Source organism: Chionomys nivalis, chromosome 2, assembly GCF_950005125.1.
Source record: "Chionomys nivalis chromosome 2, mChiNiv1.1, whole genome shotgun sequence".
Classification (NCBI taxonomy): domain Eukaryota; kingdom Metazoa; phylum Chordata; class Mammalia; order Rodentia; family Cricetidae; genus Chionomys; species Chionomys nivalis.
In genome coordinates, this window is record NC_080087.1 from 130,581,872 (window position 1) to 130,597,814 (window position 15,943).

The 15,943-nt window shown below is 43.9% G+C and overlaps 1 protein-coding gene across 1 annotated transcript in view; it reads left to right on the top strand.

Moving 5' to 3' along the window:
• The first annotated feature begins 1,237 nt into the window (after positions 1-1,237).
• LOC130869491 (nuclear body protein SP140-like protein) overlaps positions 1,238-15,943 on the top strand; it is a 58,614-nt gene continuing 43,908 nt past the window's right edge. Inside the window, exons 1-6 of the mRNA XM_057761701.1 lie at positions 1,238-1,399; positions 7,283-7,445; positions 8,326-8,494; positions 10,589-10,672; positions 14,450-14,527; positions 15,283-15,366. Of these exons, the coding sequence (XP_057617684.1) occupies positions 1,368-1,399; positions 7,283-7,445; positions 8,326-8,494; positions 10,589-10,672; positions 14,450-14,527; positions 15,283-15,366 (610 nt within the window). The 5' untranslated portion in view covers positions 1,238-1,367. The remainder of the gene's footprint in view (positions 1,400-7,282; positions 7,446-8,325; positions 8,495-10,588; positions 10,673-14,449; positions 14,528-15,282; positions 15,367-15,943) is intronic.

Sequence of the window (15,943 nt, forward strand, 5' to 3'; positions counted from 1 at the left end):
TGACAAAGAAAATCCCTCCTGGACTACAGCCCCAGGTAACCACAGATCGACTGTTGCATAGCTAAGTTTAGTATGAAAATGTCATATAAATACATATTCATTAAGTGTGCTTTTCGGTGTACGGTTTCATTTACTTATCGGTATACTCTTGAAACCTGTTGGTGCAGGTCAGAAATTTTCCTCTGCAGCAGAGGTCTGAGCCTTGAATTCAGCACAGACCTTCAGCCCCATCCACCTTGTCTTTGACATCTTGTTTTGCTTGTATTCTCAGTCTTCTGTTTGTTGTTTGCTTATTTTATTTGCATTTTTACTCTCCTTCCTTCCTTCCTTCCCTCCTTTCTTTTTATTAGTGTTTTGAGACAGGGTTTCTCTGTGTAGTCTTGCCTGTCCTGGAACTCACTCTGTAGACCGGGCTGGCCTTGAACTCACAGAGATCTGCCTGTCTCTGCCTCTCCAGTGCTGGGAATGGTGGCATGCGCTGCCACTGTCCCTTACTCCTCTTCCGTTACCTTTCCACTTGAAACTAGTTTTCTAACTTACAGAAGGAGGCTAAGGTATAAGTGATAAAGTTGTACAGAATAAATGGAATGCACCCATCCTTCAGATCTGTCCTGTCCTTGATGGGCTATAGCCCTAGCTATGAACTCCTTCCGCATCCTACGAGAAATCTCTTGTTTTCAAGACCTGGGTGAAATTAGTGAAGCCCTTTGTTACCCAGCTGTCAAGGGTACACTTGAACAATCTATTCTGCCTGGATTCTCTGCACTGCCCTTGTTTGGGGGAGGCAGGAGAGAGGGTTTTCTTGCTTCTGGCTACGTTCAGAAGCTTCAAGAACTTTAGGAGGCCACATCTTCCGACTTTTCCGAGCCTGGGGCTCAAATATGAGGTCTAGCTCTACAGCTCTGGCTCACTAGGGTTCCAGGACAGCCACAGGTCTGAGAGATTGTGGACAACTCACTCTTCCTGTCCTTCCAGGCACCACCCCAGCTAAGGACAAAGGAGACACTTCCTTCCCATTTTCTGCAGCCACCTCTCCTCAGACAGCTTTGAGCCCTGAGCTGACAGACTCTCCCACCTTTCCTTGGAGTGAAAAAAAAAGGATCCCAGCTTTCTAGAAACTTGAGTTGTCTTTGCTCCTTCAGTCTGGGGAAGAGACTGGGCAGAGGCAGAGTGGGGAGGGGGGAGTGCGGGGGAAGGCATGGGCAGGGAAGGCCATATGTGAATGCAACCACGTAAGTCACAGCTGAGCGGTTTCACTTTCTTTTTCCTCCTCTTTGAAGGACCTGGAAAGAGTTCTCTCTGAACATCCGAGAGGCTCAGAGGTGGTACACTCCTTGGCTCAGGGCACCTTCGGGGCTGTGTAGGGGATGGCAGGAGGAGGCAATGGATCCAGTAGCAGGTAAGTCCTTTCTCCTCTCCTTGTCCTGTGTCTCTACTAAGATCGATGTTTATTTATGTTACTAGGGCCTCCCAGGCTGGGTCCATGGGTCCAAGGGAACGTGAGACAATGAGATCACAAGGAGATTAAGAAATGGGACAAGCAGTTGTCACTGCTGTTGGCTAGCTATGGGAGAGTCCTATAGCCACCTCAACTCACCTCACTTCGTTTCCTTGCTCCTGTCACATAACTTGACTGACACTGTGTGAACTTCGGGAGCTCCTGTAGGAGTGGTTAGCTCATAGAGGCTCATTTCTCCCTAATTATCATTCTAAAAGATAACTTTGTCCAAAAATGATGACTTAGAAAAAGTGAAAACTTAATTCCTTCTGTTGCCAAGTTGTTCTCAGTCTGAGTGAGGGGACAGCTCACTCTGAGCCCTCCTGTGTGGCTTAGGTCAGTTCAGGAGTTCCATCACTGACATGAAGGAAAGGAAAGGTGATGAAAACCAAGCAGGTGGGGAATGGGTGTTGCCTTTACGCCTTTAACTTTTTTTTAAAAAAAATCTTTGCTGGTTACATAGTGATTAGAAATAGATTGAAATTATATTCCCTTACACACACACAAACACACACAGAGAAAGGGACTGGAGAGATGGCCCAGTGGTTAAGAGTTCATAATGCTCTATTAGTGGACATGGGTTGGGTCCCCAGCACCCATCCTGGAGCTTCCAGCTTCCTGTGACTCCAGCTCCAGGAGACCAGACATCCCCTTAAGTCCTCCACAGGCACTATGCTTCCATGCAGGAGACACACACTGAGACAGACACATATATACGTAATTGGAAAGGAAAATAGAAGAATTAAGACAAAAGTGTATGGAGCTAATTGTCCTCTAACAGGGACTCAGTCAAGGCTACCTCTGGGCCTGCAAAAGTTCTAAGAAAGCATCGCTTCTCCGATGAAATTTGGTCAAGGCCAATAGTGATGCTGACAGACTGCTGTCTCTTTTGGGAGTGGGGTGGTGTAAATTACTGGTTCAGTTTCTTTACTACGAGTGTGTTTGGGTGGCACGTCTCCCAGAGCGTGAATTTCGGTAGTTTCTGTTTTTAAGTACATTGGTCATTTTCGTTGCTGCTGTCATCCAGTCTGCAGGTACAGAAGTGACTGCTCTGTCTCGTCTCTGCTGCCCTTTCAATGTCTGAAGAATTCATAGCTTGCGTCTTGTTGTTTGTTTGTTTTTTCCTTGTTAACCTGACTAGAGATATAATTTAAAAAGATAAAGATAAATTTATCGATCTTTCCAAAGGAGTAGTTTTTTAGTGTGATATGTATTCACACCACTTTGGTGTAAGGATAATGCTAACTTATTTTAATTTTATAGATTTCTACTTATATTTTTATTACATCTTTTGTTTTCATTTGGGATAAAATTGTTTTTCTTATTTTCTTGATTCTTCAGAAGATTTTCATATACACCTCTCTTAGCTTTTGGTACATATATTTAACGCTATACATTTTCCCCAGCTACTGTCTTTGTTGCATCTCAGCTTTAATTTTTTTTTTAACTTCAGGGCAGGAGGAAGGGCGACATTTTTACCTGTCTACACCCATGGCTGTTTTTGTTTTTTTGTTTTTTTTTTTTTTTGAAATTACATTCATTTATTGTACGTGTGCAAGTGCATATATTGTATACACAGTGTGTATATTGAGATCAGAGGACAGCTTGTGGGAGCTGGCTCTCTCCTTCCTAATGAGTTTATGGGGATCAAACTCAGGTCCTCGCTTAGACCTGAGGGTCTTTATCTACTGAGCCATCTCACCAGCCCCTAAAATGGCTCTATTTTATTTACAACATTAGTGGCAGTTTTCAAATGTATTCTGTTTTCAATGGTTATATTTAGGCCATTCACATATAGACCGATTATGAACACAGGGTAAGTAACATTTACCATGTTTATAAATGCTTTCATTTTACTTTTGTCAGCCTTCCTTTCTTGTAGCATCAACTCTAATTGTTCTCAATAAAAACTTTCAAGTACTGAGATTAAAGGTGTGAGCCACCACCGCCTGGCTCTGTTTCTCTTTTAGACTGGCTCAATCTTGTATAGCCCAGGGTGGCCTGAACTAGCAGAGAGCCCTCTGCCTCTGCCTCTGCCTCCCGACTCCTGGGATTAAAGGAGTGCACCACCACTGCCTGGCCTCTCGTGGTTTAGTTCTACACTCTTATCTCTAGGCAAGCTTTGTTTATTAAAACACAAACAAAATATCACTGCGCTTTCTTTTTGGGCCTTTTGGTTTTAGTCAACAGCACTTTATGATTGATTCTTTTTTCCTTGATTTCCTTCATCATTTTTTTGTCTTGTTTTGTTTTGTTTTTCTTTTTTTGCAGTACTGGAGATTTCTTCTGGGCATCCTCTTGAGAATGACTTTTGGAGAAACCTTTGTATCTTATAGCTCTTTGTTATTGCTAAACAGTTTATTTTCTTCACTGCTCATTGCTTTGTGGCATTTGTGGTTTAGTTTTGACACCGTGGCACTCTTGGGTTTATGATTAATTTGCTGCATTTCTCTAGTTTGCTCACAGCATCCAATGTGAAACTGTACTGTTTTAGTTTATCTTCTGTGAAATAATTCAGCTGTAACTCCTGGTTTTGCTCCAGTTCACTTATGAGGAGCTGAGTTCAGATGACTAGAACTCACATAAAATCTGGATGTGGTGGTGTGTGTTTTTAACTCCAGAATTAGGGCAGCGGACACAGTTGGCTCTCTGAAGTTCACTGGCCAGCTAATCTGACGGAATTACTGATATTTAGGTTCAGTGAAAGACCTTGTCTCAAAAAAAAGGGGAGAGCACCTGGACCCCTTACCGCAACACCAGGCTCATATATACATGAGCACATACACACACACACACCTTCCTTAAGTTTAAGATGAAAATTATTGTATAGTTTTGTTATATTATTGCTTGTGGACTATAGACTCTTTGTGAAACTTAATGCTTCTGAAGTTTTTTGATATTGGATATTTTTTATATCCTTTGTGTTTGTCATGTAGCCCTGACTAGCATGGAATTCACTATGTAGACCAGGCTGGCCTTGAATTCATGGTGAACCTCCTGCCTCTGCCTCTGAAGCACTGGGATTAGAGGTGTGCATAACCACAGCCTTTTTTTCCTTAAAAATTGTGGGGAATGTCTAAAGCTAGTTTTCTGGGTTAAATCTAATATGAGTTACCATTAGTTATAAACTTCAGACTTTTAGAATATTTATCCTTAAAAGTAGTAGCAACGGACCTACTACAGTAACGTATTTTTATGGAAAATAACAATATTTTCTAAAATAACAATAAAGGAGAGGATGTAACCTTGCTTTACCTTCTTTCAAATGCTTTTACTCTCCTGCTTAGGCAAGGTTCCCAGACTTCCCTGGTTACATCTGTGTCCAATCTGCTGTGATGCCATAGCCCAGGAAACCTCTGAGAAGCCCACTGGATACTTTCGGGAGGAGGAAAGGGATAAAGGGCAGGTGGTATTTCAGTATTAGTCTGAGAAGAGCGTGTCCTCAGTGACATCTGAAGAAGCCTTGAGCAGGGTCAGGAATGCTCAGAATACATCCCTAAATTCACCGTTTGCAACAATTTAGCAGTAGGTGACATTTAAAAAAAAAAAAAAGTTGTACCCTGAGTGACAGCACCAGTTGATGTGCTGGTATGGATGAGGGAGGGCCGCTCACAAGGCCCCACCCCTAGATGAAGAGCTACAGGGAACTGATGGCTGCTGAGAAGGAGAGAATCAACCAGTATCCTCTAGAGATAACCTCGTTCTGTTAGGTTATCCAATTCCTAGTGGTCAGCCCTAACACATATGCATAGGAGCAACACTAAAAGAACTTAGCAGATTCTATCATCTATCTGTCTGTCTGTCTGTCTATCATCTACCTATCTCTGTATATGTATTTATATATATATATATACATATATATATATATATAATTTTAAAAGGTATTTAAAAGGGGAGTGGAGAAAATCATTGGGGGACCTGAGGGGGAAAAGGAGAAGTAGAAATGTTATAAATACAGCACTCATGTATGAAATTTTCAAAAACATGATAAATTTCTAAAGTAAACAAAAGGCAAAAAGAAAGATGCGCCTTTTTTTTTTTTAGTTTTCTTTTTAATTAATTATTTAGGTTAGCATACAAAATACTGGTTCTCATCATGGCCTCTTCATACTTACATGTCATGGTTTAACTTGTCTCCTCCCCCACTTGCAGGAGCTGGTTCTCTCCTTCTACCCCGTGGGTTCCAGGGTTGAACTCAGGTCATCACACTAGAGGGCAAGTCCTTTGTTCACTGACCATCTCACTAGCTCTCCTGCCACTTGTTGTGTAGTAGAAATTTACTGGTCGGTATTAATTTCTTTTTTTCATTATCTGAGACAGGGTCTTGCTAGATAGCTCAGGCCTGCCTCGAAGTCACTAGGTCAGGGCTAACAAATGCCTCAGTGGTAAAGGAGCTTCCCAGGCAAACCAGGCAACCTGAGTTTGATGCCCAGAATCCATAAAAGAGTAAAAAGAGAGAACCAACTCCACTCCACAAAGTTGTCCTCTGACCTCTACATGTGCTAATACTGTGACGGTGTAAATATTCGGTAAAATTATAAAGAAAGTAAATCACTATGTAGGCCATGATGGTCCTTCTGCTTCACCTCCAGGATGCCATGACATGACTAGAGACCCTTGTCCTATGCCCAGCTCTCTTGCTTCTTCTGTCATTGTACTATCCAACATAATTTGTTTCCATTTGTCCACCAGAAAGGGGTCGATAGCATGAACAAACAACTCCCATGTCTCATTGGGCTTCTGGGCCTCCCTTCCCTAGAGGGTCCTTTCCCTGGACTCTGTCTTTGGGCAGAGAGCAGCGGCCACTTGCGATATCAGGCACCATAGCTGACGACAGCATGGTTAAGAAGCGCTGGTTCTGAGTTGTTAGAGAGACCCCCCCATATCACTGCAGGGAGGTGAGGAGCAAGGAGGAGAGAAGAGAGCATGTGGAGCAATAGAGGATGACCCACGTACACTGTGCGCTTGGGTAGAACGCTTTCTCGGTCCTGGATCAACCGCTTATCAATTTTGCCTGCACACATGAGCTGGAAGAAGAGGGTGTACCAGTCTTTGCTGTTTCCCGGTACCCTGCGGTCAATGGATTGTTTCATTTCTACAGCTGTGATAAGAGACCCTGACACAAAGTGACCTGGTGGAGAAGGAATTTATACTCTCTAGGGTCAGCTTACGGTTCATCATTGCAGGGAAATCTAGGCTGGAACTTGAAGCAGCTGGTCATACCCGTAATCCAGAGCAGAGAGAAGAGAATGCAAGAGTGCCTGTCAGTGTTCAACTTATTCCCGACACTTAAGGCTGCCCAGGATCCCCCTACCTAGGAATTGATGCTGCCCACAGTGGGCTGGGTCTTCCCATAGCAATTAGCATAATGAAGACACACCCAAACTGATGGATCCATAGACCACATTAACCTAGATGGTCCTTAAGACTCATATAATCCCTGGTGGTTTTAGAGTATGTCAGGTTGACAATTAAAACTAATCATTGTGTTGGGCATGGTGGAGCGTGATTTGAATCCCAGTACTCAGGAGAGCCAGGTGAATCTCTGAGGCTAACCTGGTCTACATAGCAAATTCCAGGCAAGCCACACTTACAGGTGATAGCCTGTCTCACACAAATACAACGCAAAGCATCACAACTTGAACCACTATTTTAGATATTTAAAGTTTCAATTTTACTTCAAATCATTCCTTTTAGTGAACCATTCTTTATATCAGAAGTTATCCAGTCATTGGTAGCCTCTTGTAAACCAGTTTATACTTATACATGAAATGTATCCCTTAGGGCAAGCTCAGAGTACCTGGGCGAAGAGGAGTCACCTGACTATGGGCTCATCTTCAAATACTTCAAAGAAAATAAGGTGGAAATCGCGAGTGCCATCACAAAGCCCTTTCCTTTCCTTATGAGCCTCCGAGACCGCGGCTACATCTCTGAGCAGAAGTTCCGGGTGAGTGAGGAGAAGGACTCAGCCCCGACAGTCAGCCTGCCCTGTGCTGCATTCCTCTGAACCTCGGGATGCAGCCAACAGGCTGAAGGGCCTCCAGGGAGTGGGGACCTTTACTTCTTGGAAGTCAGAGGTGACAGGAGAAGCGGGCATCACAGGAAACATTCCTATCGGCCTCTGCAGTAACCGGGACTAAGGTACATGGTGACGGAGGATGGATGGGGTGTGGGAATGCTCTAAAGGGCAGAGCACCCCAGGTTTACTTATGCAGTGTAACAACAGAAACTAGAATTTCAGTGGACACGTCCAAGCAGGGTTTCTTTACAAAGCCTACTTATTCCAAATCCCAGAGCCTGAGAGCTTTGAAAGTCACAGGCAGTTGGGTCACATGAGAATAGAACCGGAAGTCATACTTGCTTCTTGTTGTTCAGGTGCCACTGAGGCCCTAGAATGTTGGTGATGGGGTCCCCTGGGGATAATGACAAGCCTTCTCTTCTTTGTGCATTGTCTTTGCCCTGTGGCCAGGATGATCACTTGGTTGCCTTGAGCCCTGCAGACCAGGTTAGTCTCCAGGGAGTTTCTGTCTGGTCCCAGCCTCTCATGGCCTGTTAGGGCTGCAGTGGAGCATCATGGCCTGGCTCTTACAGACACATCCTTTGATTATTCTTCAGAGCTACTCTTTCCTGTCAACTGTGTGTCAGCATCAGAGCTGCTCTTGGATAAGCACAGGTCTGTCATTGCGGAGAAGACATGTAAGATGTCACTTCATCAATGAAAAACTCAGACACTTCACAAGAAATCGAATGGCATTTGAACCACTCTAAGCCTCTCTTATAAATTCATAAATCCATTGTGACATAATTCTTCCTTCAATATTTTTAAGAATTATCAGCAAAGTTGTGAAAACCTGATCCCATCGGAAAGAGTGGTGTATGACATCCTCAGTGACCTACAGAACGAGTTTAGCCTTCCACTTATGAAAGTGATATTCAGCCCAACGCATCTGAAGGCCTACCCAGATTTAAAGGAGACTCTAAGAGACTTCCCAAATGGTAACTATAGCTCTCACCTGCTTCCAAGAGTTCAAGACAATTTCATTCATTCATTCAATCACTCATTCATTTTTTTTCATTGATAGTTGACATAGAATTTATTGAGGGACTGTGACATGCCAAACACAGGGGTAATGTAGGAAATACACATGGCCCATGTAGTCAGTAGCTTACACATAGGCCAAGTAACACAGAGATAAGTGTTCAGTCCAAACCTGAGTTTCATACTGTTAAGACACACTATGACTGGCAAGTTCCCTTAGAAAGGAGTGGGCTCTCTGATACTTACAGACATGCCCAACAACCAAAATGTGTTCCTTGTATCAGAAAATTTACCATTCAGTGGAGTCCTATATCAACTTCCTTCTTTGACGAACAGAGAGATCACAAGGGAAACCCCTCTTGGACCTAGGCACCGGAGAGGACACTCTGTGTCAATTTAGAGTATGAAAAGAAGGTGGACTCTTAGAACTGAGGGGCTGCCATGTCGCGTGAATGTGAAGTCAGCAGGTCCTGGGCAGAGAACAGCCTCTGTAGCTCCCACTGGTCCCCTGTGGCCTCAGCTTTCCAGCTCCCCTACCTCTAAAGGGCTTTCAAGAAGGTACACCCTCATCAGACTCCTTGCAAAGAATATTTTTACATTTCTTGAGTGTCTTTCCCTTTTTTTCCCTCATGTCTTCTGCGTCCTGTCTCTCCATCTGTATCTGCTGGTCACCTTGAAATGCAGCTCTTTAAGGTCCGGAGTTGGTGTTTCACTTCTCACAGGCCACCTGAGGGTCACTGGCAGCCACTTCCTGTCTTGCCTTTCAGAAAGCAGTTTTTCATTTCGCCCAACCCATCCTTCTTGGGGAAGCACTGCTCCCCCTTCAGGAAGAAGAAGTTTCTCTGTAACCAGAGTGTCTTCCTTGACTCAATTCAAGAAAAGTCTATTTCCCTCTCTACCTGAATTTCTCCCTTTTTCTTCTTTCCTGTATCCTTGAAAGATGTTGACTTTCCCCTACCTCCATCCCTTCTTCCCTCCCTCCATCCCTTCCTCCCTCCCTCCCAGCCTCCTTCCTGTATCTATAAAGTTTTCTTTTTTCTACAGAAGCTCCCTTGCCTTTCTTGACATAGCTGTGTCAGTTGTAAAAACGTTTTCTGCCTTTGTTTTAACCTGAAATTGGCTCTCACTGTCCTCTGACATTTTTGAGGAGATACAAACCATGATTGCTACCTTCCCACTGCTGTGTCTAACTTTCCAGGGTACCAAAGGGCCTAGAAGGTTGCCCAGAAGCACCAGAGTCCAGTATGCACCTGAATATAGAGCTCTGAGATGCAGCTTGGCTCACAATTCAGATTCCTAATCGCTTTTTTCCCTTCTCACTGGTTCATGTCTGCTTCTATTACCTGCTCTGCAAGGAAACTTCAGCACCCACTCAAGCCTTGAGCAGGCTAGCTTGCCAAAGCCATGGTTTTAGATTGAGTGGTTATTCAAGGAGTTTCCACAAATCCATTCATTTATCTCCACAAGCTTGCAAATTGAGAGGGCAAATTCTTCTTCATTCCATTTTGTATGTTAAGCAGATGCTTAGACATATGTAACATGGTCATGCCAAAGTCAAGCCTGAGCAAAGGACTAGCATCCCTCAGAACACACTGGGGTAATGTTGTGTGAGGCAAGATTATGGGGTTGCTAGAATCCCTGAACATGGTTCTCATGGGACATCTGAGGGGACATGAGGAGTGTGCTGGGCCTGATACAAAGGTGAAGCAGAGAGATGGTAGAATTGGAGCCTGTCACATTGAGATTAGAGCTCTAGGGCCAAAGAAAGCTCAGAGATGAAAGGAGGCTGTGCTAAAGAGCATTGATATCAACAAGGAAGGAAAGGGCTGAGGCATGCGTGATGCTTTATATTGTAGAAGAACAACATTGGGGACCCAAAAAACAAGAAGAAAATAAGAGGGGTGAGCAGAGAGAAAAGAGACAGAGCAAGGCTCTAGATGAGTAGGGGCAAGTATCTCAGATGAGGTGCTGAGGGCCAGCACTCTGTAAGAGTGCTAGGAGGTCTCTGCCTCATCGCTGTCTGATTCGATCGTTGCCATGTTTCTCTTCAGTGTCCAACAATCACAGGACTCCTCAGAGGATAAATGGAAGGGATGCTGATGAGAGGCCCAGACTGCCAGCAGTTGTTGCAGAAGGTGAATATATTCTTAGATTGCAAATTACCTCACTGATGCTGTTTTCCTGTCTTCACTCTTCTCGCCTCACCATTTCCATTGCGCGTGCACACACACATACATACACACTTTTGTTCAGCTTGTGGCTGCTGTCCCCAGTGGGAGACAGAAGGGAAGGAGAGTGAGTCTCCGAATAGAAGAGCTTTTGGGTAATTAAAGGGTACAAAGTCATAAAAATGAAGATTAGAGGCAAGAACAGGAGATTCCTAAGCAGACTTGAGTTTATCTGAATCAATCTGGCTTAATATATAGCCATGTGTACCTTAATAATGGGGATGAATTTCTGAGAAATATGCCATGAAGTGAGTTCTTTATTGCATTGACACTGTAGAGTGCTCGTCCCTTAAAGATCCCAGTTATTGGGTCACTCACTTATTGATCATATCAGCCTATGTGATGTCTGTCTTAACGTGGTCCAACCTAGGTTAAAATGTTATCATATGTCACACGAATGTGTTCTCAGGATGGAGTCTGATAAGAAAGTGAAAATTTTAAACACATTTGCTAGAGATCACACAGGAACAATGAAATGTGGCATTAGGGAAAATATGTGGAAGGGGGTATAAAATTAGATGACGAGAGAAAAGACAGAAATGGAAAGATAGGGCAGCAATCAGCAAGAGAAGGTCAACTCAATAAGCTCCATAGATAGATGCATGGTGTAGAGACAGCAGCGTGGGAAGATGGTGCTGGGGACGGGAAAGGAGATGGGGCCATGCGGGCTGCTCACAGATGCTGGCAAATCTTGGAGGTGCAAGCATGCCCACTCTTAGGCAGTGACTTGATAATCTCTCAGAGTCCCGCCTATTCACATCAGATATGAATTCAGGTCATTACCAACTGTCTTTCATTTTTTTTCTCTCTTTAATGACCCAGAAACCTTCTTTACAAATGAGTGGAGGAGGCAGGTCAGAAGTACAGAAGGTGATACAGATTTCTTCTTTTTAAATTAATTTATATTATTTTATGTGCTCTGATGTTTTGCCTGCATGTTGTCTTCGTGAGGGTGTCAGGTCCTCTGGAACTGGAGTTGTGAGCCACCATGTGGGTGTTGGGAATTGAACTCAGGACCTCTAGAAGAATAGTCACTGATCTTAACCACGGTGTCATCTCTAACAACCCCACTGATACAGATTTCAATGACCTATTTTCTATGTAGCTTTATTGCTCTGTTGTTACAGAGAACTTTCATTCCTTTTATCTCCTTTCCTGTTCACCAATCTGTCATCCATGTACCAACACAGCCATCTAGTTATCCATCTACTGCTGATCTATACATCTACCGATCCATCTATGCACATACCCACTGACTCACCCACATATCAATATAATCCCCTGTCCATCTGCCAGTCTGTTTACCTATCTATCTGTCTGTCCATCCATTCATCCATCCCTCCAACCATTCATCCATCCATCTTTCCAACCACCCGTTCTTTTCTTTTCTCCTACCCCTCTCCACAGATGACCAGATTATGGTCAGCTTTTGAATTGTTTTCAGGAACACAAGCAACATAGAAGTCAAATTCAGGTTGGTTGAGATTTTCTTGAGTACAGATTGTACATCAAGAGAGGGAAGTTGAGAACTCCAGATGGAACCATCAAATCTCGGGCTCTGACTGATTGTTAGTTTTACCTCAATAGACATGGGATCCTAATATCACCATTTTGGGTACAGTACTGAGGAGGATTGATCCCCTTTAACTACTTTCCCCTTGGTTGGGCATGGGGAGTACAACTGAAATGGATAAAATAAGACCTTTGAAGAGGACTTGGCAAGGGAATCTCCTTCTTTGTCCACAGTGAACAAGACTTCCTATGACATGAAAGGATGCTAAAACAGAATATGCAGAAAGGGCAGAAAAGAAAGGTTTAGATTTTTCCAATTTAAGTTGGAAAAACCAGTTAACTAAAGTTAACTAAAGAGAACAGACTGAACTAGAGAAATGTGAACAGTGTGTGTCTGGGGGAGGGGGAGAGCTAATCTCAATTATAAAACAAGGTGCAGAGTTTAAAATGTGGAGAACGTTATGTAAAGGGAAGATGCTAATAGATAGTGTAGGAGAGACATCAGCCCTACACACAGAGAAAAGATAAAAGAGAATGAATTAAAAGCCAATAGAAGGCCAGTTAAACGGCATGTGCTGCCAAGCTTGATGACCTGAGTTCAATTCCTGGGACTCACACGAAGGGAAAAGAGGGCTGATTCCTGTAAGTTCTTTTGTGGCTTCCATGTATGTGTCATGGCATGTGAGACACTCTCCCATCCCCAGATAAATACAATAGCAATAACAACAACGTAATAATAGCAATAAAATTTTAATTCAGTTGAGAGCCAAAATTATCTTCAGGGAAGAGAGAAAACAGATTAATATACTGAAGGGACTGAGATACTAGCAAACCCAACTCTCGGCTTAAGGTGATTGAGGCGTTAACTCTGAGTTTTCAGATTATTGTCACCAACTTTTCAAAAGGCCTTGGAAAATGTGCAAGGGTGGTCAGTCTCTCTCCCAGGCACTCTTATCTGCTCCCATCTGTAGTCCCCAAACAGGAACCCCGGGACTTGCCTGTCAGTTTCCCCTTCTGCAGGCTTGGATGTCTTCATGCAGCTCTCTCAGCACGCAGCTCTCAAAGACTCCTCTATCCAGACATTCTTTAAGAAGATGCTTTTGAAGTTTCCAGTGGTATTTGTTTTGGCAGCAGACCTGCCTCCTCTGCTGGTGTCTCTGTCTCAGCATGGGACACTGTTTCTCCCTTCCCAAGCAGGGTTGTTAGTGACTACCCCTTACCAGTATAACCCAGTCTTCCATGTATCAACCTTGTCCATCTTCTCCCTTTTCCAAAAGAAAAACCAAATCACCTCTCTCTCTCTCTTATTTTAATTTATTTTTATATGTATGAGAGTTTTGCCTGCCCCCCTCCCCCCCGCTCTCTGTCTGCCCCTCTCTGTCTGCCTATCTGTCTGTCTGCACCACATACTTGATTGGTGTTTAAGGAGGGCAGGAGAAAGTGTCAAACCCCTTGCCTCTGAAATTGCAGAGAGTTGTGAGCTTCTAGGTGGCACTGGGAATTGAACCTGAGTTTCCCGGAAGAACAGCAAGCACTCTTAATTATTGAGGAATCTTCCCAGCCCCTCCCCCAACCCCTCCCCCCCACCTCCCGCTGACATAAGATCTCTTGTTCTTACCTTACAGCTTCAGAGACAGCCCTTAGTCTCAGATGCCTTTCCTCATTCAGTCTTGGTCCATAAAAGGCATTCTCTCCAACTCTACAAGACACTCAGACATGCAGGTGGTACACTCTCGTCTCCCCTTTAGTTCAACAACTTCTTGCTGTCATAAGGATTCCATTCATTTTCTTCCCTAAAGTTCGCTCCTTCCCGTCTGCCTTTGTTCTTGTTCTTCAAGAGAATAGTTTGTATAAAACGTTCTTAGTTATTTTGACTCCCTGGTTTTTCTTGGACCCTTTGCCTTTTGTGTGGAACAGGGAGAAAAGCTTGTGACTCCTGTTTGGAAGAACCCGATTTCAAGGAGAAGAATATGTGGATGCTTTTTTCATGTTGAAGTGGTGGCTGCTGGGGAAGGACGGTGCCTTGCTCTACTCACTCTTTGTATTGCACAGTCAATGTCATTTTGATCCCTTGTCCTCCTCGTTTTCTTGTATTCCACAAGCTTCCTGGTTCCCACCTGAAGCAAACTGAGGTCCCCCTGCATGGTTTGTTGTATTCTTGTTTCTTTTCAGCATTCTGTAGTCCTGGAAGTTCCCAAATGAATGATGAACAGGCAGAGGAGGTACCTAGCTTCCCGCAGTGCATCGGAGGTAAGTGAGCCTTTATTTGCCAGTCAGCTAGTGAAACTGCAAGAGAGAAGGTGTCTTCCCCTGTCCCCCCAACCCCCGCCATTTATCCTATTTGATGGAGGAAGGTCATGTGTCTATGTGTTACTTTCATTGGTTAATAAAGAAACTGCCTTGGCCCCTTTGATAGGACAGAAAATTAGGTAGGCGGAGTAAACAGAACAGAATGCTGGGAGAAAGAAGCTGAGTCAGTCAGTCACCATAGCTCTCCTCTCCAAGATGGACACAGGTTAAGATCCTTGCCGGTAAGCCACCACCTCATGGTGCTACACAGATTACTAAATATGGGTTAATCAAGATGTGAGAGTTAGCCAGTAAGAGGCTAGAGCTAATGGGCCAAGCAGTGTTTAAAAGACTATAGTTTCCATGTAATTATTTTGAGTAAAGCTAGCCAGTGGCTGGGAGCTGAGCAGCGGGAAGTGGCCCTCAGCTCCTACTACACCTATTCTTATATTCTCAGAGAGAAGAAACCATAGAGGCAGCAACGGGGGTCAGAAATAAAGGGGAATGAGGTGTGTAGGGAAGGACACATTGATGGCCAATGTTCTGCCTTTGGTGATAGAGGAGTCATGTCAGTCTTCCCTTCAGAGTCCCAAAACAGAGACCTTCATCTAGGAGACACTAAGCTACCTTGACTCTCTTGGTTGTCGCCGGTGGCTCTCTTGCTGTGTTTTTCCTTGGTCGTTTGAATCCACTGAGTCTTCCTTTCCTTTCTACAGAGGGAAGTAGTTCTTGTGAACAAATGCTTGATGGGCAAGAGCCCCAGGATGACAGACCCTCATCACCACCAAGACCTGAAGCAGGTGAGAAAGGAGAATGTGGTGTGGTCTGCAGGGTTCTGGGCACTGAATTCTGAGCTGGTGTTTCCTGCTACGTTTGCTCTGCACACATTGTGATGAAGAGATGTTCATGCCCTGGCTATGGTTCTTTATAGTTGCCCACAGCATTCTGGGGAAATTCAGGGAGGAAAAAAAAGTCTTGAGAAACATCATGAAGCAATATTATCTGTGGTTAGGTACTCACATATCACTTTAGTAGGAATCTGCGGGGCCAGACAACACTCCTTGCCTTTGTCTTTCCACAGCCACTAAGGCCACACTATACTGAATCCATAGGACAGTTTCTTGCTCTCCTTTCTTATTCTCCATGGAAACTAAGAAGCTTATAACTTTTAACTTCTATGCAGGTTGATCATTTTTGTTGTTTTCATAAACTTGTTAAAGTGCTCAAAGAGGGTGGGAGAGTTCAACGGTTAAAGGTCAGGCTCACAACCAAATATATATATTGGATGAACAAGGAGGGCCCACTTGTTCGTCCTGGCAACCCAGAACCAAAATAGTCACACAGAAACTGTATTAATTAAATCACTGTTTGGCCCAT